At 51.1% G+C, this 21,995-nt stretch overlaps 1 protein-coding gene across 1 annotated transcript; it reads right to left on the bottom strand.

Annotated features, from left to right (window-relative positions):
- Positions 1–4,695: 4,695 nt before the first annotated feature.
- Positions 4,696–9,246, bottom strand: Sfrp5 (secreted frizzled related protein 5). The gene is made up of 3 exons (XM_048335248.1): positions 8,666–9,246; positions 7,452–7,529; positions 4,696–5,977 (listed from the first exon to the last, which is right to left on the bottom strand). The coding sequence occupies exons 1-3, from the start codon at positions 9,174–9,176 to the stop codon at positions 5,631–5,633; spliced, it is 936 nt and encodes a 311-aa protein (XP_048191205.1). The 5' UTR covers positions 9,177–9,246; the 3' UTR covers positions 4,696–5,630.
- Positions 9,247–21,995: the final 12,749 nt, after the last annotated feature.

The following is a 21,995-nucleotide window of genomic DNA, read 5'->3' as shown; positions in this document are numbered from 1 at the left end:
GAGTCACCTTCTTGTCTCCTTGAGAGCAGACAGGAGACGTCTTCATTAAACTGCAGTCCCCCTGGGAAGACAGCCACAGAGGGGATGGGTCAGGGTGGAGTGCTTACAGCAGCTGGGGTCCATGGGCCCCAGAGAGCTGCCTGGGGATGGCCTTGGAGACACACTGGCCTCTGTGGAACTGAATGCCGTTTTCATGTACCCGGGGGTGGGAGTGGGGGTGGGGGGTAGACCGGCCTCTGGGCCTGCTACCTCCTCTGCATTTGCTCGGCAGAAATGGGACCCCAGCCCTATTGATGTTTTGTGGTATGCTTACGGTGAGTACCTTGCCTTTTGGGGTCTTTAGGGTGTGTGGCCCTTGGGGGCTCTTTCTCTTTTTTTTTTTTTTTTTTCTTGTCAGTCCTGGGGCTTGAACTCAGGGCCTGAATACTGTCCCTGGCTTCTTTTTTGCTCAAGGCTGACACTCTGCCACTTGAGCCACAGCGCCACTTCTGGCTTTTTCTATATATGTGGTGCTGAGGAATCGAACCCAGGGCTTCGTGTATAGGAGGCAAGCACTCTTGCCACTAGGCCATATTCCCAGCCCCGAAGTTCTGTCTTCATTGCCTGTGTCTGGCCCCTTGGAGGCACCATCAGGCCTACAAATGCCCCACAGTTTAGTGGCCTTGGGATAATAGAGTTACCTGCTGCTCATCAGGTGCTTGTGCCAGGCACAAGAACAGTACTTTTTTTTTCCAGTTCTGGGACTTGAACTCAGGGCCTGGTCACTGTCCTTAATCTTTAGTTCAAGGCTAGCACTCTGCCACTCAAGCCCATAGTGCCACTCCTGCTTTTTTGTGTTTATGTGGTGCTGAGGAATTGAACCCAGGGCTTCATGCATGCTAGGCAAGCACTCTACCACTAAGCCACCTTCCCAGCCCAAGCACTCGACTGTGTGCCACAGTCTCCACAACTAGATTCTGTGGTTACCTGCTTCTGACTGGTGGGCAAATGGAGGCATGGGGAAGTGACCCACCCCAGGCTGCAGATCTGGGAAGGCGTGGAGTGGGATGTGGATTGTGTCCCAGGTGTACCTAGAGGCCTCAGAAAGGCCTTGGTTAGGAGCTAGCCACTGAGCTGCCAGGAGGGCCTTACTCCCTATCCCCTGGCCCCCACACACTTTCCAGCCCTAGCAAAACAGAGGGAGCCTTGTGGGAGCTCCCACTTTCCCCATTGCCCAGCCACCCCACCTCCTGCCGGCAGTACCCAGAGCAGCACATTCCATTCTCTTGGCTCAGCTGGGGGTTGGGGGTTCCTGGTCCCCTTGGCTGCCTTCCTTCTTCATAGCCTCAGCAGAGCCTGCTGTCTGGGCTGGGACACTGGGTCCCAGCCACACACATTCCAGCAGCAACCCCCCCCCCCCCCCCACATCGGCTTTCCCAAAGAGTGAACTTCAGCCAGTACTACAGCCTACTGAAACATCGTGGGATGTGAGCTTCCTTTGTGGAGGCCTGAGGCTCCATGCTGGCAGGGGTGAGAGGAGAGGAGTGGGTGTGGCCAGCCGCCTTTGGGAATCTGGAGAGCCAATCGTTCCTCTGCATGTCAGGGGTCTTGCAGTGTGATTGGACAGCGAGTTCCCAGGAATCTTCCTCAGAACGTGGGTACCTGAGCCTCCTGTCCTATCTTCACCTCTTTCGACAGTAGTATAGTGGTCACAGAGCTTGAGGTCAAATTCTAGCATCACCAGATTCACTGTGTTTCTTCTAACAGTACCATAAACACATTTTGTTACTTTCATCAACCACTATCATTTAAATACACCCACCTCAGGCTTGGAATGTGGCCTAGTGGTAGAGTGCTTGCCTAGCATGCATGAAGCCTTGGGTTTGATTCCTCAGCACCACATAAACAGAAAAAGCTACAAGTGGTGCTGTGGTTCAAGTGGTAAGAGTGCTAACCTTAGAACAAAAGAAGCTCAAGGACAGTGCCCAGGCCCTGAGTTCAAGCCCCATGCCTGGCAAAATAAATGAATAAATAAACAAATACACCACTTCAAAGGGCTTCTGGGAGTCTTAAATTGGAGGGTGAAAATGTTTTGAACAGTATGTGCTACCCATCATAGTCTTGATACTCAATTACTACTATCAAGTGTCTTTTTTTTTTTTTTTGGCTGGTTCTGGGGCTTGAACTCATAGTCATGGTGATGTCCCTGAGCTTTATTTGCTCAAGGTTAGTGCTCTATCACTTGAACCACAGCTCCAGTTCTGGATTTTTGGTGGTTTTGGAGGGTTTTCCTGCCTGAGCTGGCTTGGAACCTTGATCCTCAGATCTCAGCCTCCTGAGTAGCTAGGATTACAGGCGTGAGCCACAGGCACCTGGCATTAGATATTAGTATTAATATTATATTGGTATTAGTATTAGCATCAACTTTTGTTGTTGTGTTGTGTGCACATGCATGCATGTGTTGGTATGGAGGCTTGAACCAAAGGCCTAGCAATTGTTAGGCAAACACTACCATTTGGGCTGTGCCTCCAGCCCTTTTGTTTTTGAGCTAGGGTCTAGAAAACTTTTTCTCTAACCTCAAAGTAGAGATCCTGCTGAGCCCCCCTTTTGAGTAGCTGGGATTACAGGTGTAATCCTATACCCTGATCCCAATATTAGTTATCTACCACCTTGGGATGGAGTCTATAATTCTGACATAGATAAAATGTTCCTGCCTTTCTCCTGCCTTCCTGCCAGTCAGGCATGTATCTTAGTTGATTAAGGAGTCAGCAATTATATGGAACACCTAGTGTGTAGGCACTGTTAAGTCACAAATGTGTATTAGTGAACATCTTCTAAATGCTATGCATTGCACTTCACACTTGGTCACCATGGAAGTAAGCATTTCACTGCATTTTTATAACTGGCAGTGGTCTCAGTGTTACACAGCCACTAAAGTCCCAGGATTAGAGACCAGAGCCAGGTTATACCGATTCCTCTCACCCCAACCCTCGGCTTTTCAGTCTTCTACCTCACATTCTTCTTGTTTTATATTAGAACTCTGGTTTCTGTTCAGCTGAAAAACTTGACTTCCTCTCCATAGGGGTGGCCATGTTACTCAGTTCTGGCCTGTGAGCTGGGAGTGGAAATCTACTAGGTGGGCTGCTTGGGAAAGGCCTGTTTTCCTGATTCAAAGCTTAGAGCAGCTGACATGAGGGTTGTGTTCCGTGCCTTTCCCTGCCTCACTGCCTCCAATGTGGTTGGGAAATGGGGAAGAAGAGGTTCCTTCATGTAACCACAAGACCACCTCCAGAGCAGGAATACAGGATTGTGGGACATGGACTCCTCACCTGTCCACTTGTGGATTTGCGTGTGGTTGAGGCCTCTCTCTCCTGAGGAGTCTGGTCCATGTGGTCACAGGCCGCCCCTCACTGACACCCTACATTCAGGCACTCAGGGTAGCACAGCAGTGGGTTCCGTGTGGCCAGTAGGGAGGCGAGCCTGGCAGCACCACATGGCAGGAACTAGAGTGAGGGAAGGGTGGAGTTCTAGCCTGCCAGGGCCTCTGGGAAGGAGCTACCTCTTTGTCCCAGAGAGGAGATTCTTGGGGGCCTGGCAGCAGATATGAGGAACAGCAGATGTAGAGCAGAGCCCTGGCCTCATGTGGGTGCTGTCTGATGAACTTCACAGGGTAGCTGAGAGAGCCTCTCCCTCCCCTGCCTTTCTGCTGCCAGCACCTGACAGAGGTCAGCATTGTACTTCAGCCAAAAGCAGCCAAGGCCGGCCATGCTTGGTGGAAAAATAATCCCTGGTCCTGGTTGACCATAGAAGTGTCCATAAATATTTGGTCAGGGCAGGAGGCTGAGAGACAAGGGGCAGATTCAAGAAGCGAGGCAGACTGGGCAGAGTTGGGGCAGCGTGGGTGGCAGCAGCTTTGTCAGGGGAAGGAGAAACAAATAGATAGGTCTTACTGCCTCCCGGGGCCCTGTGCTAGGCCACCGGGCTGTCCAGTGTGGTTTATGGGCAGGTTCAGTTCACCTGTTAGGGAGATCTTGGAGACTGCCCAGCTTCCCGCCTTTCTAGAGATGCCATCTTCCCCCTTTCCGTCTCCCCAATTTCTCCAAGGTGAAGAACAGTGTCAGGTAGCAGTAGACCTTGATTGGACTTGGCATCCCAAGTCCACCTCACTGGCCAGGGGCTGCCCTGGCCCCTGCATCTGTCCTGTCCCTTGACATCGAGGGCAGATGCTACTAACCATACCCATAGGGAGCTCTTTCCTGGTACCACAGCTTCAAATGCTGGCCACTGGCGTGGCAGCCGCCTCTCCTCCCTGCACCATCCATCTCAGGTGTCTGCTGAAGCCCCCACCTCTCCCCACATCAGGTGCTACCTGGTCTAGATGGGAGTTCTCAACCCGGCTGCACATCACCCAGGTGGCATCTAAGACCAGTTTCAGTGCTGCAGATGCATTGGTGTGGGCGCAGTGGTTTGGGAAAGCTTAGGAGAAGACCAGCTTTTTCTGTGTTGAAATGCAGCCTCATGTGGAAGGTCCTGGCCCAGGCCTGGCCCTCTTCACTCCTAACCAACAAGAGACATGGCTGTAGTTGGCCAAGGGAGCTTAGAGTCATCCTACTGTACAGCATCTGTTACCCACAGGTATCCGTATCCAGGGGAGTGACACACCCAGTGCTTCAGGCTGTCCAGGCAACTTTCCTTGAGGGCAGTCACCCCTCACTTAGTGGTTGGGATGCAAGGATGACCCTTGCCATGTGCTCTTGGGAAGCCACACAAGCAGTGCTTTTCTGCTGGTCTGTGTGGCCAGATTGTGGGGTAGAGCAAGGGTCTCTTACTGAAAGTGTCTAAACCTCCCTCACTGCCATCCTTTCCAGAACTAGCTGTAAAAAAAAAAAAAAATCACCTGGTTCAAATCAACTGTTGTTTTCTTTGATTTAATTAAAAACTTAATAAAAAATTAGGAACAAAATCCTGCCTGCATCTATGGTCTAGAGCCTATGGCCTCACAGCAGGAGCAATAAGTTATGGTCAGGGTCAGAGGGGGAGCCGAGGCTGAGGAATGAGCCCAGGGAAGGGAGTCTGTAGAGGCTGGGCTGGGCCTGATCTGTAATACAGTGGGCGTGAGGCCTGGGGTAGAGAACTGGGCTAGAAAGGAAAGAGGGGTGCAGCTGGAAGGCATTGGAACCCTAACTCCTATTCCTTGGAAGGCTGTAATGAGGACTCAGGAAGGAAAACTGCCCCCAAGCAACTCAGCCTGACACAGACCCTCTCAAAAGCAAAAGTCCACCACCCTCAGAGAGCAGACGACACCACTGTCTACTCTGGACACTCCTCAGACTGCCCCAAGCCTCTGAATCCTTTCCTCACTCTTGGCTCCCCCTGACCACTTTCTGAGACCCTGGGGCTTTCCCCAGGAGAGAAGCCCTTCTCCTGAGAGAGAAAATGCCCAGGTCCCCAGGGAATCCAGGACCCCTTGGGCAAGGAGGCCAACTCTAGGCTCCTGTACATCCCTTGGAGTCTGTGCCAGTAGCAACCGCTCAGAGCCACCTGCCACCAGGGGGTGGGGGGGCTGGGTCAGCCTGGGAGTGGGGGCAAGGCTAGGTGGGCAGGAACAGAGGGCAAGGCACAGTTGGGTGGGGCTAGAGGAGGAGGGCCCTTCAGTGGGATTCTGCAGCCCCATAGAAGAAGGGGTAGTAGAGGGAGCAGGGATAGGAGAACATGAATTTGACAGCAAACTTCATCTCCTTATTTTTCTTGTCCCAGCGATAGACAGCCATGAGCAGTAGCTGTCCATCTACTTTGCGGCCCATGACCAGGAAGCTTCCTGTCAGGCTGTCCAGCTGTGGGCAGGGACAGCTTGCTCCATTTTTCATGTGCAGGACCAGTCTCTTAGTATCCTTGCGCTTCAGGGGGCCTGGCTTCAGCAGCTTTTTCTTCTTCTGGGCTCCAATTAACTTCCGGTCTCCATTCTCTCGTTTGATCTCCTTGATGCGCATTTTGACCACTGTGGGAAGGAAGACAGGGAGTGGGCTAAGACAGGTCAGGGCTGCTCAGGATGGTGATAGCCTTAGGCTGATGATGGTAGAGTCTGGGCATTTAGGCTTAGGGATCCTGATGAGTTGTGGGCTTGGAGGAGTGGGGCTTACATGCTAGCTTTTAGAACTTTTGAAGTTCTTATCAGAAACCAGACTTCGATGGATATTATGGAGTTTCATCTTCAAAGTATTGGAGGGAGGCTGGGTGAAATGGCTTATCTCTACAATCCTAGCTACCAGCATGTGGAGACTAGGAAGATCATATTTCTAGGCCAACCTGGGCAAAAAGCAAGAATGCATTTAAAATTTTTCAATTTTTATTATTTTTTTGTGCCTGTACTGAGCTTGAAGTCAGGGCCCAAGACTTTCCCTGAACTTTTTTTGCTCAAGGCTACTGCTCTTCCATTTGTGTCACAGCTCCTCTTATGGCTTGTTGGTGGTTAAAATTGGAGATGAGTCTTAGAGACTTTCTTGCCCGGACTGGCTTTGAACCTTGATCTTCAGATCTCAGCCTCCTGAGCAGCTGAGATTACAGGTGCGAGCTACTGGTGTCCAGCAACAAGACCCCAACTTGATGAACAAAAAGCTGGGCATAGTGAGGTATACCTGCCATTCCAGCTATGTGGGAAGTATACATAGAAGGTTCATGTAAACAGGAGGATTGAGGTCCTAGGCAAAAACAAGACTATTTGAAAAATACCTAAAGCAAAAAGGGCTCAGGGCATGGGTCAAGTGGTAGAGCACCAAATTCAAACCTCAACACTGCCAAAGGGGGGAACAAAAGCACATGTGTGTATGTAGATAAGATGTGGTGGAGAGGATGTGTCTTGCCCAAATTATGGAGCCTGGATTGACCCAAATCTGGATGATGCTAAAGCCGATGCCTTTTTGTGACACCAAATGCAGGCCAGAGAAATCTAGATGGGCAGTGGAGTGGGTGTGGGACTTCCTGAGGAGGGGAATATTGGATTGGGGGTAGGCACTTGCAGAGGAGCCTTGATTGGAGGGAAGCTGAATGTGTCTGAGGATGGTCTGATAGAGTTCCTAATTGTGTGTAACCAACTAGGATGTGTGTGTGTGTGTGTGTGTGTGTGTGTGTGTGAGAGAGAGAGAGAGAGAGCCATTATCAGGTTCTTTTTTTTTTTTGCCAGTCCTGGGGCTTGAACTCGGGCCTGGGCACTGTCCCTGAGCTTATTTTGCTCAAGGCTAGCACTCTACCACTTGAGCCACAGTGCCACTTTTGGCTTTTTCTGTTTATGTGGTGCTGAGGAGTCAAGCCAGGGCTTCAAGCATGCTAGGCAAGCACTCTACCACTAAGCCACATTCCCAGCCCTGTCATCAGGTTTTAACAGGATGTAAAGGCTGTCGGCTGTCCTGTGAGGAAGTGTGCGTATGTCTCCAGGAGGCCCTGGAGGGCAGCGGCTATGTGGACCCCACACTTACCGAAGTCGCTGGAGCACATCTGCTCCATGAGGCCATCAGCGTTGTGCTCCATCTCACACTGGGCGCAGATCTTGGTCACTAAGAGAGAAAGCAGGGTGGGTGGAAGAGGGGGTAAGGGATCTGGGTTCTAAAGAGCCACTTAATTGTGCATGCTCCCCCCACTGACCAATCCCCATCTCTCCTTTCTCACTAGGAGTGATACCACTGCCAGCTCACAGAGTGACTGTCAGTCACAAGAGATGAGGGTGTGCAGGGGCACAGTGGGTAGTTATTAAATCTCCCCATGACACTGGCAGTTGCAAATGTGATGTACATTGCCTCCTAAAGTTGATCCCAACCAGCCCTCCGCTTATGAAGCGGACGTTACTATTTCTGTCTTAAAGAGAAAGGAACAGAGGCCCAGCGTGGTTACCCAAGTTTATAAAATGCATGAGAACCTGGCTTAGGGTTTATGGCTCCTGTCTAGTGCTAGAGTGAGGGCATTCACAGGGGCCTGGCAGAGCTGGGGGTTGGTAAACTGACCAAGGCAGAGGCTTAGCAATGCCAGACTTTTCAAGGGAATCACAAACTCTTGATTTACATATGAAATATTCCAAGTTGTGGGTAATACAAATGCTTCTCCAGGCTGCCTCTTGTCCTGGGCCTGACCTCAGCTGACTTCTCTTAGTCCCTGCTTTCAGTGGGGCTTGGAAGCAGTCAGACCACAGAGGGAGGGGGAGAGAGTGCTGTCTGACTGAGGAGAGCCCTGGGAGAGCCATGCATACTGGTATAGCGAAAGGGAAGTAGAGACCAGAAGAAATCGGGGGTCATGACACTGGGGGTACAGTGGGAAGTGAGGATTGAGGATCTCCTATACCTGGGATTACTTAAAAAAAAATGAATGGAGAAGTTAAACAAGTCACCCAGGCATTTATTGGGATGCTATAGGGTATGGGGGAATTGGCTGGATTAGGAAGGGGGACCCGGGTGCCCTGCTGGGTGGAGAGGTGAGAACGGAGGAGAACCAATGGGATGCGTGGACAGAGGAAGGAGGCAGGAAAGGGTGTGTGTGTGTGTGTGTGTGTGTGTGTGTGTGTGTGTGTGTGTGTGTTAGGGGCTGGCACCTGGGGGGGGGGGTGCTTGCGGGCAGAGTCGTGAGGAGGGAGAGGTAGCCCTCGGAGGGGGCCCAGCTAGCCTAGCGCATCCAGGGCGGGCGGGCGGTGGCAGTGGGCTACCTGGAGGCGCGGTGGCGGGCAGGTGCCCGAACTGCACAGCGATGCACAGGTCGTTGTCCAGGGGGAACTTGTGGCAGTGCAGCATCTCGGGCCAGGGGAAGCCGTAGGCTTCCATGAGCGGCGCGCAGCCGGCGCGCACGGCCTCGCACAGCGAGCGGCACGGGTAGATGGGCCGGTCCAGGCAGACGGGCGCGAAGAGCGAGCACAGGAAGACCTGCGTGTCCGAGTGGCAGCGCTTGGCCAGCAGGGGCAGCCAGCTGCTTGCCTGCTGCTTCACCTCGGCCAGGCTCTCGTGCTCCAGCAGGTTGGGCAGCCGCATGCGCTTGTAGCCCACCGTGTGGCAGAGCGGCAGGTCGGCGGGGATGTCGAGGCACTGCGGCGGCTTGGAGTAGGAGCGGCCGTGCAGCGGCTCGGCCTGCCAGCCGTAGTAGTCGTACTCCTGGGCGTGCACCGGTGCCCCGTGCAGCGCCCCCAGCAGCAGGGCCAGCGCGGCCGCCCTCATGGCTACCATCTACCCCGGTGTGCCCCGCAGGCCCCCAAAGCGAGGTGCGCGGCGCCCCAGGTGGCCCCGCGTGCAGCGCCTCCGAGGTCGTCCTAGTGGGTGGCAGCCTGTGCTCGGGTGCCTGGGCCAGCCTGGCGCCTCCCACCTGGGGGCTGTAGCCCCAGCCTCCCATCGCCCCAGCCAATCTGCAGCGTCCGGGTCCCGCCCTGGGGGCGAGGCAGGGTGGAGCCCCTCCTGCACTCCCGCCCAGCTGCAGGCGGCGCGCCCCTTCGGGTCATCAGCTCCTTGGCCTGGGCCGGGCCTTGTGCCTGTCTCCCGGTCTCCCTCACTTCCCTTGGCATTTTCCTCGCCCCTGGCTTTCTCCATCCTTTCCCCTTATCTTTCTGCACCGCAGCCTCTCCTGTTCCCTTTCTCACTCACTTCACTTGCTTATCTCTCTGCCCGGACCTTTCCCCCTTTCTGCTCTGCTTTCTCTTCCCGGACACCTCGGTTTCTGTGTTCCTCCTCTCCTCTCCGGTGGGAGGCTCCTGGCTTCCCACACCACCCTGGTCTCTAGGCAGGCAAGGCTTTGCCTTGCAGATCCACAAGCATCCGTCTGGTGCCAGCAACATGGGAATTGCTGGGGATCAGACATAGCCAAGACGCAGGGATTGCCGCCTAGATGGAAGCGACCTCAGCTTCTGTTTAGTGAGCTTTTTTTTTCCGTCCTGGGCTTGAACTCAGGGCCTGAGCACTGTCCCTGGCTTCTTTTTGTACAAGGCTAGCACTCTACCACTGGAGCCACAGTGCTACTTCCGGCTCTTTCTATATATGTGCTGCTGAGGAATTGAACCCAGGGCTTCATGTATATGAGGCAGGGCTTCATGTATATGAGGCAAGCACTTTTGCCACTCGGCCATATTCCCAGTCCCTAATGAGCTCTTAAGAGGCAGGGGCCATGCAGCAGGGCACAACCTTCTTTCTGGGCATCTGTTTCTAATGATAGCTAGTGCCTGGACTGTTCCAAGCACATGGATGAATCACTCATTGCGCTGTAGCAGTGATACTATAGGATGATAGATAAGCACCATTTATTGGCTCCACTTTACAGATAAAGATACAGAGACTGGGAGAAGTCTAGCAAGAATCAGAACTAACATTTGTACTAGGGCAGGTAGGTTGTAGAATCAGGGCCCAGAAACAACCAAGAAGTCTGAATTTGGAGCCTTGTAGGTCTACTGGCTGTACACAGAGGCTCAGAGAGGTGAAGTAATTGGCCCTTGACAACATATTTGAAGGAGCCTAGACTTGAACTAAGCGCTGACCACTCTGCTATAAGAGAAATTCCAACCCTGTGGGAAGAGGAAGGAGGTGTCACTGTCCGTGAAGAGGGCATCCAGGTAGCCATCAGAGAGGTGCATTTCAGGAATGCCATGCTCGGTGTCTTTCCCTTTTGATGAGGAATAGAGGCTTGGTAGGAGGAGAGACTTTCTTGTGAGTTACCTGACCTCTGACCTCTGACCTTTGGTGGGGAGGGTACCCCGGGAGGAGTCTCCCTGAAGGCCTTGGGAAGCTGAGGGGTGGCTCTGCAGGAGGCAGGATGTCCCTTTATTTCCTGTCCTCAGTATTTTTAGGACTCCTGCTTTCCTCCTCTTGTAGTAGCAGTGCAGAGAGGTAGGGACTGTGCTTACTCAACCAATATGTATGGTCATCCTGCTGTGTAGGATATGGGGTGGGTGTGAATGCAGACACAACTGCAAACGAAGTGGGTCTACTTCACCAGACCTAAGGCAGGATGGAGGAGGCAGGAGGGCATTGGACAGACAGCTCAGGGTGGGAGAGGATGTCTTTGATGTCCAGAAGATCTTGCTGGGTCCAGGAAGGGCAAGCAGGGGAGCTTTACTTTCCTTTTCTTCCTCTCTCCTTCTCCGTCAGTAATTGGTTCTGCAGATGGCCACTTAGAAAGGGAAGAACCACCTCCACAGAGCCAGGGAGCATACTATTAGTTAACCTTGCAAGAGCCTGACTCTATAGACAGAAGAGCTGTGTTCAAACCACAGCCCCTGTGTGACCTTGGGCAAGTCCTTCAACATCTCATCCTGGATCTCCTTGTTTGTAAGGATTCTGTGAATAAGATGAATGGAAGGCAAGCCCCCTGTTCAATGTCAGCAGATAAAGAGCACCTGAAAACATCAGAGTCCCAGGGAGGTGTGACTTTGGGGCAAAAATGTGGTGTGTGTTCTGAAAGGCCCCTCAGACACTGTGGCCCTGGCTCTGGTTTGGGCTTTCAGCAGCAGTGCTGCTCCCTGTACTTCGGCTTCCCTGACCCTTCTCTCATCTTGGCAGGCTTCTGCCCTCCAGGAGAGGTGTGGCCATGTGCAGTGGTAGTGGTTGTGCAAGGTGCTGGCTCCTTGGGCAGCTGGTTGACTGGGCTGTTGTTGGCATCCTAATTCCTGGCCTGGACAGAGCTGGGCATTGTTCCTGCTGCTAGTTATGTAAGACCAGTATATAGCTCAAGAGCAGAGCAAGTCTGGACCTGGCAGCTCCCAGGGGTTCTGAAAGGCAGTGGGGCCAGGCTGGAAAGCCTTCTGGAAGAGGGAGATGGGCAATCTTCTGACCAGGGGACCTCCAAGGCAGTGATGAGAGCCAGGAGGGAAGCCCTTTACAGGGACCCAACCAGGGCTGTGCCCTGGGGTGATCACCGGGAGAGCCCCTCTCTGTGGCCAGGCCTTCCCTAAGTCTGTGGCTGGGCAGCTTCTCTGATGTGGTGCCCCTTCTTGATCTAGGGCCTAGGCACCTGGACTGGAACAGCTGGCACTGAGCATCTGTCCATCCTGGAGTGTCTGCAGTCTGTCCAGGTGCTTATTTCCTCAGCTGATGGAAGAGACTATGGTCTCAAAGGAATGTGTTTTTGTGGTTTGAACAAGGTTCTATATAAATACCTACTAAGATACTTCTTAGATCTAAGTTACTTGTGGGGCGAGAGGAGTGGTTTGAATGTAGAATATCAGCTTAGCAAGTGCAAGGCCTTGAGTTTAAATCCTAGAGGTGAGCGAGTGAGACAGAGAGAGAGAAAGAGATACACAGAGAGCAAGGCACAGAGAGAAAGACACACAGAGAGAAAATTTCTCATCTACTTAAGCCATCCATTTTTGAGAGAGGTGAATAAAATCTATTTTCTTGTATATTACTCGTGTTGTTTTTGTAATCAATTTTACTTGTAATTTTTAAAATTTCTTTTCTTTCTCTCTCTTTTTCTTTCTTTCTTCTTTTTTTTTTTTTTTGTCATTCCTGGGGCTGGGTACTGTCCCTGAGCTTCTTTTTGCTCAAGGCTAGCACTCTACCACTTGAGTCACAGTGCCACTTCTGGCTGTTTTCTATATATGTGGTGCTGAGGAATTGAACCCAGAGCTTCATGTATAGGAGGCAAGCACTCTTGCCACTAGGCCATATTCCCAGCCCCTGTATTTTATTTTTGTAATTAGTTTTACTTTATTTGCTTTGAAGCTACCTTGTTAGGAGCACAACGGTTCACAGTTGTAGCTGTTGGTTGAACTGCACTTCTATCTATATGACATACCTTTGCTCCTTTTAAAATGTTGAAGTCTTGGGAACAGTAATCCAATTAATCAACCCTTAACTAGAACCTGGCCTGTAAGTGTTCTGTGTGTAGCCAGTACTGTAACAGCCAGCAGTCAGGAGATCTGCCCTGTTCATGCCTTTTCACAAGACTCCACGGGAGGCATTCTGGAGTAGCAGGAGAGCTTGTGTTTAAAAGATCTGAGTTATGCATTTTTAATTTACTAGCAATTCCCTCTCCCCACCCCGCCCTGAGGGTCAGTGGTCTCATCTGAGTTGGCTCACTGGACAAGCACTTCTCCCTGAATGGGGTCATCTTGAGGATCAGATGAGATCATGAAAGGAAAGGGGCTTAGGATGACCGTGAAGGTGAAGGCTAATATTATCCTTGGCTTCGGGAGGGCTGCGGACAATAGAGTGAGGCCTCTGTCACCTCTCCACTCCCTGGCTGTGAGATGGTCCTCCGAACTCAGGCCAGCCAGGGAGAGGAATCGTGTCAGTATTTCAGTTGGCTGGAGTCATCTGCCTTTTTAGCCTCAGGTGCACCCCTGCTGGGCCACTGTCTGTATAGCTGCTGTGGAAGCTCAGCAGCAAGCCCAGGTCAGTGTCTCTGTGATTAATGGAACTATTAATGCTGGCAGGAACCTGTTGTCATCCACTTCCTCTCCTGCTGTGCCATTTTCTATAAGAGGAAACCCAAACTCCCAGTTCCAGTCTAGTGTTCTTACCACACCTCCAGCTCTATTTTACTTTCCAGCCCTTTAGCTTTCTCAGTTGCAAAGTCAACATCTGTCCCCGAGGCGCCCAGTGGTGCTGGGCCTCTCTGGAGCCGCCTGTGTTCTGATGAGCAGTCTGGGCAGGTCTTCTTGAAGTCGATGGGCACGCTGGTAGAAGTGAGAGCCAGACATGGAGGGGCTTGAGCTGGCCTCACAGGTCACTGAATGAAGCAGCCAGAGAAGCAAGCCTGAATTCTCCCTTCCATGACTGAACATGGTCGCCTCTTTGGGCTGGCCCAGAGACCACGCAGCTTAGGGAATATCTTGTGTGTGAAGATTGATCCAGCCCTAAATGTGCTCATCTGAGGGGCAAATGAGATGAGGATGGCTATATCAATGAGCTGTTAGTTAATATAAGCAAACACTGGCCTGACTGGTCTTTGGAGACCATCCTAAAATGCTGCAGCGACTCCTGAATTTCTTCTCCGTCCACCCACATGCTTCCCTTTCCACCGCCCTCTCTCCTCACTGCCCTCCTCCTGTGCTTGCTAGCTGCCCTCCTGTCATTCTTTTCCACTTCATAGGAGCTGAAGTGAGCATTTCACACTGCAACTTGATGGCTTCACACTTCAGCTCAAGACCCTCAGTGGCTCTCATTGTCTTGGGCTAGAGTTCTTATCCAGGCTCTGGGCAGACCAGTCTCCTCACACTATAGAAGCCCGAAGCTCCCCTAGCAGCTTTCTTCACTCTGTTGTTACATAATTGTGTGTATTTGCTCCATTTTTGGCTTCCCATTGGAAGAGCCCCACAAGGGCTTGCCTTGTTTACCTTAATGCTCTTGCATAGGACACTGTCAATCATAGAGCAGTTGTTCTGTAAGTGTTGCCTGAATGAATGACTGGATGGGAGGGGCTGGTTGAAGAAAGGAGTCTTTGGAGTTATTCTTAGGCTGGGGCCCACAACTTTTTGGGGGCCAGGAAATGTCAGGAGAGCAGCAGGGTGACTGTTGGGGGAATGGGTGGAGTCAGTTGGATGAGTATGTTAGTTGCTTGCTTCTGAGAAGTAAGAGAATGCTGGACAGATCTCTAAGTGCAGCCTGGCTTCTCCTTTCCCTTTCTCACTTGAACACTTGTTTGGGGCTCTCCTAGTTACCTGGAATTATTACTGGTGCTTTCCCATAGAGTGTCTCATTTCATTATTCCAGCAGCATTGAGAGATGGATAATTATGCCCCTTTTATAAGAGAAAACTGAGTCTCAAAGAGGGTAAGTAACTTGCCTAGAGTCACATAGCCAAGAAACAGAGCTCCGTTCTACGGTTTGCGAGGAGTGCCTGGGGGTGCTGTACCATCCTATGGACCCTAACAGATCCAGCCTGCCTTGAAGGGGGAGAGAGCCTGAGGGAGCAGACCCTTGGTGTCATTAAGGCTGCCGAGGTTTGACCCACACAGGTGGTGCATCTGTCCTCAGGGAACTTGCCAAAACCAGATCTTGTAATCACAACCAGGTGACTTTCGGAGTCCCCCGGGTCAAAGTGGTAAAAGCTTGGGTGCATAGTTAACAGTTTCTCTATGCTTATAGGCAATGGGGATTCTGGTAAGATTGAATTGCCTCAGTTTCCTCATCTGCAAAAATTGCTTTGGGATTTGTTGGGAAAATTAACTGAAAGTAGGTAAAGCTGATGTAGGATCAGTGTAGAAAGCGTTTTGCGCCATTCTAACAGCACAGGGTCTCACTCTCTTATCCCTGGACTTGGTGGGGGGTCCCCCGGGAACCCCAGGTTTATAAACTCTTGTAGCTGAAAGCCATCTTGACCACCCAGGAGCTGTGGGGGCAGTACTAAAGGCTCACAACCTCTTCTCCATGTTTTCCCCAAATCAACACAGAACGGCTTATTTGCCAGTAAGTAAAACAGCAGATTTCTGAGCTTCAGGCTGAATGACATGCTCTCAGGACGAAGTGCCTTCTCACATAGAAAGGAGTCCACTGGCAGCCTACAGAGCTCGGAATAATATAAAAAACAGAGGCAGGGGAGGGGGAGTGTGTGGCTCAGCAAGAGGACAGCGGGTCAGAGGGCCTCCTGGGACTTTGTGCTCTGGGTGCAGGAGAGGAAGTAGGAACCCCTGCGAGGACCCCCAGGGCAGGACTATGGAGGGGAATCCCAGGGCAGGAGTGCTCTGGGTGGGGGCCAGCTGTTGGGGGAACCCTGGGTGAACAATGGCCTCATTAAGGAGAGGGTGCTAGTGGGAAGTAGCAGGGCATGGCCAACGCGAGGGGTGAGGACATGGTAGACTGATTCTCCTCTCTCTGACCCCAGCCAATGGAGCAATTGTCCTCTTCTGGGGCCTTGGCCTGGGAATGGCTAGATGCTTGCCCTGAGGGCCACAGAGGAGATCCTGGCATTGCCTGGCTCAGAATGGCTTTTCTGTGCTGGTTGTTGACAGTGCAGCTCCAGAAGTGGCTACCTGGGTCTACTTCTTCAGCTGCCAGTTCAGAATGTGGAAGCTCCCACGAGGAGGCCTCGGATGTGTCCCCACTTTCCATTTGCCCACTTCTGGGAAATCTGAGCCCTGTTTAGATTGGTCTTGGGCTCCGCCCACTTCTAGTGGCCCTTCTTTTGCAAGAGGGATTTTGCGAAGGGAGTCAACAGGCAGATTCCCACTCCTGCTGCTCTGTGGTTGGTGGCTTGGATTGGTGACTCCCAAGTGTTTCCTATGAAAGTGACAGTCGTGGGACAAGTACTCAACATGGCCTGCCCCAAATACAGACAGCTCCTCTGCTGGGCACTATGGACAACTCAATGGTTCTATCATGGTTATTTTTCAAGTAGGGCAGGATGCAGCATGCAAGAACTCACAGTGAAGTGAATGAAAGGAGTCAAGTGTGCTTAGGGCCAGCACTGAGCTTGAGCCCTACCCAACTGTGTGCCTTCCCAGGGCCTCATCCCACTGACATCTGGATATTCTCTGCAGCTAGGCCTGCCTTACTTGGTTGTTCTAGATGTTCTGATTGGTCAGAACTCTGGGCATGCCCTACTTGGTTGTTATGGCTGTTCTGATTGGACATACCTCTCTCCTGAATGGTTACTATTGATTGTGATGAATGGGACAGTGGATGAACTTGATCAGAGACTTATTGGACTGGGCGAGTTGCTACTCCTTACCTGTGTATACACTAGCAGTTTTGATTTCAATTCTAAAAGGACAAGCTAGGCATGACAGTATATGCCTGTGAGCCCCGTACTAGGGAAGCTGAAGCTGGAAGATCATAAATATCAGGTCATACATAACCACACCCTATCTCAACCAAACCAGAATAAATTCTAAGAGAGATGGTGGTCGGGTAAGGTTTGGAGATTAACTTTCTGCAGCTGTGAATTGTCTGCTGGCTATCTGGCTTGAACACAGACTTTATCTCGTAAAGCAATCACTGTGGAAACGGAATGTACATATTGATTTCTGAGCCACCTCTAGAGATCCTGATCCAAGGCCTGCAGCAGACTAGGGACCAGGATGAGAAATACAGGTCGTGGAGAGGCTGATTTGGAGGGGTTGCACCTGATCCCTGTTAGTTACAGCTTCTCTCCAGTGCCTTGCTGATTGGCCTCCTTCCTGCAGAAATGAGAACCTTTCCCTTGTGGAAGCTCCATGCAACCTAGAATGCCCTCCTCTGCCCTCACCCCTGTCCCCCTGCCAGAGATGGTTCATTGGGCTCACGCCTCTTATCTGTCCAGGACCCCACTGAGGGCTCTGATGGATGAGGGTGTCACTTGGCCATATGCGTCAGGCCCTGGGCTAAGAGCCCTCTTGTCTCCTGTAGATGATTCTGTGGGGTAGGAGTCATCACCACCCTCCTCCGGGTACAACTGGGAAGGCAGAGGTGACAAGGTTACATAGTGGGAATGACCCCAGAGGTATGTGACCTGATCTGATCACATACCCCGAGTGCAAGAAGACACTGGCCCTTGCCCTGCTTGGGTTTTCATACTTGATCTTCAGAGAGCTGGGCTGGGGTAGCGTAGTACTGTTAAGTACTTCCCATGAGAGCCTGCTTCAGGAGAGATCCTCATGGGGACAGCAGCAGATGCATCTTTTTTTCTTAATGGTATTTAGAATTTGTGGGCTTAGTGCTTGCCTGTCAGGCGTTCTACCACTTAAGCTATTGCCCCCCCCCAATCCTTTTTGCTTTAGTTTGCATTTCAGATACGGTTTTATGCTTTGCCTGGGATGGCTTTGGATTGAGATCCTCCGACTCCCCAGTACCTGGGATCATAGGTGTGAACTGCCACATCTGGCCAGGATAATGCATCTTCATGCAACGTTTGGGAGTTACCACTATTGTCTTGTTCCATCCTTACCACATCCCAGGAGACATGCATGCACAATCTGCTTTACAGAGGAGGAAATGGAGGCACAGAGAGATTGGCTTACTGAGGTCACTCATGCAGTGAATGACAGAGCTGGACCTGAACAAATCTCCAATACTTTGCTTTTATTTCTGTGCTCTTTGCATTGCCCCATGAGTCCAGAGTGGGTGAAAGTCTGGAAAGCTAGAAAGGCTTTCCCTGGGCTCCTCCCCAGCTCACTTTAGAGGGCTGTGAAGACACGAGGCTGGTGTCCTATTGGCCTGGGCCTGTGGCAGGGCCCTCGGGGTCAGGGAAAGGTGCATTCTTTCCCCTCACCACCCAGCCTCTGGCTCCCGGGAAATTTTTTTTGTTAGAATTCCAAATCATTTGGCAATATGTTCTTTTCCCCACAGTTTTTTGCAAACAGATTCTACTTTCAGACCACACACTTTCACCTCTTTTCCTGCTTCTATTGGGTGCTAGGGGCATTGGGAGCAGACAGATCTGAAAGCAGACCAAGCGGCAAGGTTGGTTAGGGAACAGGCATGGGGTGCAGTGGGTGATGTGCTAGGCACAAGCCTGTTCCTGATGAAGGCAGGAAGGATTCTGGGCCTTGATGTCCCAAGTCCCATGGTAAGTCTCTGCATGGCCACTGACCGTGCAACTCTGGGATTGCACTTGTCTTCTCTGGGTCCCACTCTCCCATCTCTCCAAGGAAAATATGATAGTATCCTGGTGAAGGACTGGGTGAGATCATGTCTGTGAAGAGGTTTTATCATCATAATTATTTGATTAGCTGGAGGTCAAGTTTAGCCCCAGGCAGAGCTGAGTTTTAAATGTGATTGCGTTTTAGTGAGGTGAATTGCGCATAAAACAAATTAACAGGGGCTGGGAATATGGCCTAGTGGCAAGAGTGCTTGCCTTGTATACATAAAACCCCAGGTTCGATTCCCCAGCACCACATATATAGAAAACGGCCAGAAGTGGCAGAGTGCTAGCCTTGAGGAAAAAAAAAAAGCCAGGGACAGTGCTCAGGCCCTGAGTTCAAGGCCCAGGACTGAAAAAAAAACCCCCAACAACAATAACAAAAATTAACAGTCTCAAAATGAATGATCCAGTCTTATTTAGCATGTTCACAATACTGTGCAACTATCACTTCTGTTTTGTTCCAAAACATTTTTGTCACCCCTGAAAGAAACCCTACTCATGTTAAATAGTTGCTTCCTGGACTGGAATGTGGCTCAAGTGTTAGAGTACTCTCCTGCCAAGTGTGAGGCCCTGAGTTCAAGCCTCAGTTCTTCTGAAAAGAGCAGTTGCTTTCATCCACCATCTTCTTCCCTTCCTCCATTCAGCGGGAGCATTCTGCCTCTATGGCTTTGCCAGTTCTGGACGGTTCATCTGATGGAACATCTTCACCTGCACAAATGTGACCTTTTGTAGCTGGCTTCTTTCTCTTAACACATGGTATCAGTCCTGCATTCTTTTATAATGATTGAAGAATATTATTCATTTTCTTTAGTTGCTATGTAGCTAGGCTGGCCTTGAAGTTAGAACCCTCCTTTGTTAGCCTTCTAAGCACTTGGATTATAGGCCTGCACACCACACCCAGCTTGACGGAGATCTCTGAGGCAGGAATGCCTTCCTGGCTTCATCTTTCTTTGTCTTACAAAGCAGATTACTTGCATTACATAGGATGTAACCCTTGCTGAGGCCCATGATCTTCACTCTGTTAGGCTGAAGTCTTTGAGCCTGAACTATCAGCTACCCAGGGAAGCAGACCAATGTCTCCAACACCCACTTCCTTCGTCTTCATCATACAATAGCCCCTCTGTGTTCAATGTGGGGCACGGCCAGGACCTAGGACTTCTTTGAGAGGCTGGAGGGTGCCTTCTGATTAGGGAGTGACCTCTATCTATTTCCCATTGTTTATCAATGGTAACCTGGCCATGCCCTCAGCAGGCCCCCACTATTAATTGATCTGGGAAGGAGGCTCTGTTAATTGCTGACCCAGAGTAAACAGGGCTGAGAGGGATGGCTGATAGTAGAGTGTGGTGCCCTTTGCCCTCTGGGAAGGAGCAGTGGGAAGGGATCATGAAGGGGAAGGAGTGGGGTCCTAAGAATGTCTTTGGGGGTGGGAGGGGGTGGCTGGGGAGGAAAGTCTGACTTCTTTGGGCCACAAAGAGTCCATCTGTATATCTTTCTGGAAATAAGGACCTGCTGGGCTCTGACATTCATCTCTTCATCATTGTCTGTCATCCATCCATCCATCCATCCATCTATCCATCTCTTCATTCTTCCATTCTGTCATTCCTCTCACCCAGTCTCTTCTTTTATCATTTCATCCCGTTATCTTTCATTCATCTCTTATTTAATTTATCTATTCTTTAATTCTTTTTTCACTTAATGGTTAAAGCTTGCCAGCCATGACTCATCGAGACATCCCATGTGGGGGGCAATGTAGAGATTATTATTCTCTTTGTAGATGGAGAGATTGAGGCTCAGAGTATGTATAACCCCCCTAGGCCCATGCTCAGATTACTCAATAAAATAACACAAAAAGCAAATGAACCAACAAGTCCATTTCCAAGTACCAAACTATGTGTATGGACGGCACCTGGGGCTGGGACGGGGTGGGGTGGGGAAGGGTGTGGAGGCTGGGAAGATGACTTTCTGGTTATCTCCTGGCTAGCTTGATGCCAGGTGGACCTGGCTCAAGTTTTCAACAAAGAAAAGAAAAAAGGGAACAGCAGCAACAGGGACAATAGCTGCAGTTTATGGAGCCCCTGGTAAGGGCCAGGTACTGTCCTGGGCACTTGGCCAGTTCAGATGGGAGAGGAAGAGGGCAGTCGGAGGACCTCTTTTGAGACCCTGTCTCCCTCCTCCCGGTTGATCTTTGTGAGTGTGTTCTCTAGCTGCCACCACCATGACTCCCTAGCTGCTGTGCAGGAAGATAAGATAGCCACAGTCCATTAATCCAGGCAGACTGGCAGGGAGGCCGGGCTGGGGCCAGACACCACATCACAGGTGCAGATAAGCCCCTTCCTCTTGGCTTCCCTGGGGCTGGGCCAGTGGAGGTTGCTGGGAAGTTTGGCCTCAGGTTCTAATCTCAGGTATCTGAGAGGTGGGCGTAGCCTATGATGGGCACTGGGACAGTTGACATGCTGGAAAAAGGGGTGGGGTGTACAGACCGAGGAAAGCCAGGAGACCAGGGCTTCAGCCTCAGTGCTCCGAGCCACCTGTCTACTTAGATAAGCCACACACTTCTTTGGCCCTCTGTTTCTATCTCTGAAAAGACGGGGAGAGCTGAATGGGATATCATAAAGGGCCCTGGAAGGTGTCCAGCCCCTGGATAGGCAGTGAGGGGGAGAGGGGGAGGGCAGACAACCATCTTGCTCAGGCACAGTGGGCTGGATGGGATCTGGCCTAGTGTCTGTCTTAGGCCCCTGCACAGGAGACTAAACAGGTGGTGGTGCTAGTAGAGGCTAGGGGGGAGAGGATGGGATGGGTCTTGAGGCCACTGTACACTTCAGGGGGGCTTTGTAGCACCCTAGATGGCTGCTAGGATAACGGAGTTTGATTCTGATCATAGCTCTACTACTCTTCCATGGTGTAGTAGGTGGGTGACTCAACTCTTGGCCCCCACTTTTCCCCTGTGCAATGGGGATGATAATAGTATCCGCATGTTGTAATGTGGGGAGGTTTTGCTAAGAGAGCAGTGCTTAGCCTGATGCCTGGCAGGTGGCGGCACTTGGTAAATATTAGTTCTTCACATTCTTTCTAGAGAGGTTCACAGGGCTGGGAACCCCTTCAGTGCAGATTCTCTGTGGCCACAGCAGTGGCAGAACCCAAAGCAATGGCTGGCCTATGAGTCCAATAAACAACAACCTTAACCCAACCAACTTGTAACATCTCGTTGCTTCCGTGGGTTTGGAGCTCAGGAGTGGCTTAGCTGGATATATATATATATATATATATATATATATATATATATATATATATATATATATATTTTTTTTTTTTTTGGCCAGTCCTGGGCCTTGAACTCAGGGCCTGAGCACTGTCTCTGGCTTCTTTTTGCTCAAGGCTAGCACTCTGCCACTTGAGCCACAGCACCACTTCTGGCCGTTTTCTGTATATGTGTTGCTGGGGAATCGAACCCAGGGCCTCATGTATACAAGGCAAGCACTCTTGCCACTAGGCCATATCCCCAG

This window comes from Perognathus longimembris, chromosome 2, assembly GCF_023159225.1.
Source record: "Perognathus longimembris pacificus isolate PPM17 chromosome 2, ASM2315922v1, whole genome shotgun sequence".
In the NCBI taxonomy this organism is placed as follows: Eukaryota; Metazoa; Chordata; class Mammalia; order Rodentia; family Heteromyidae; genus Perognathus; species Perognathus longimembris.
The sequence above is the reverse complement of the archived record's forward strand: the minus strand, read 5'-3'. Positions and strand labels throughout refer to the sequence as shown.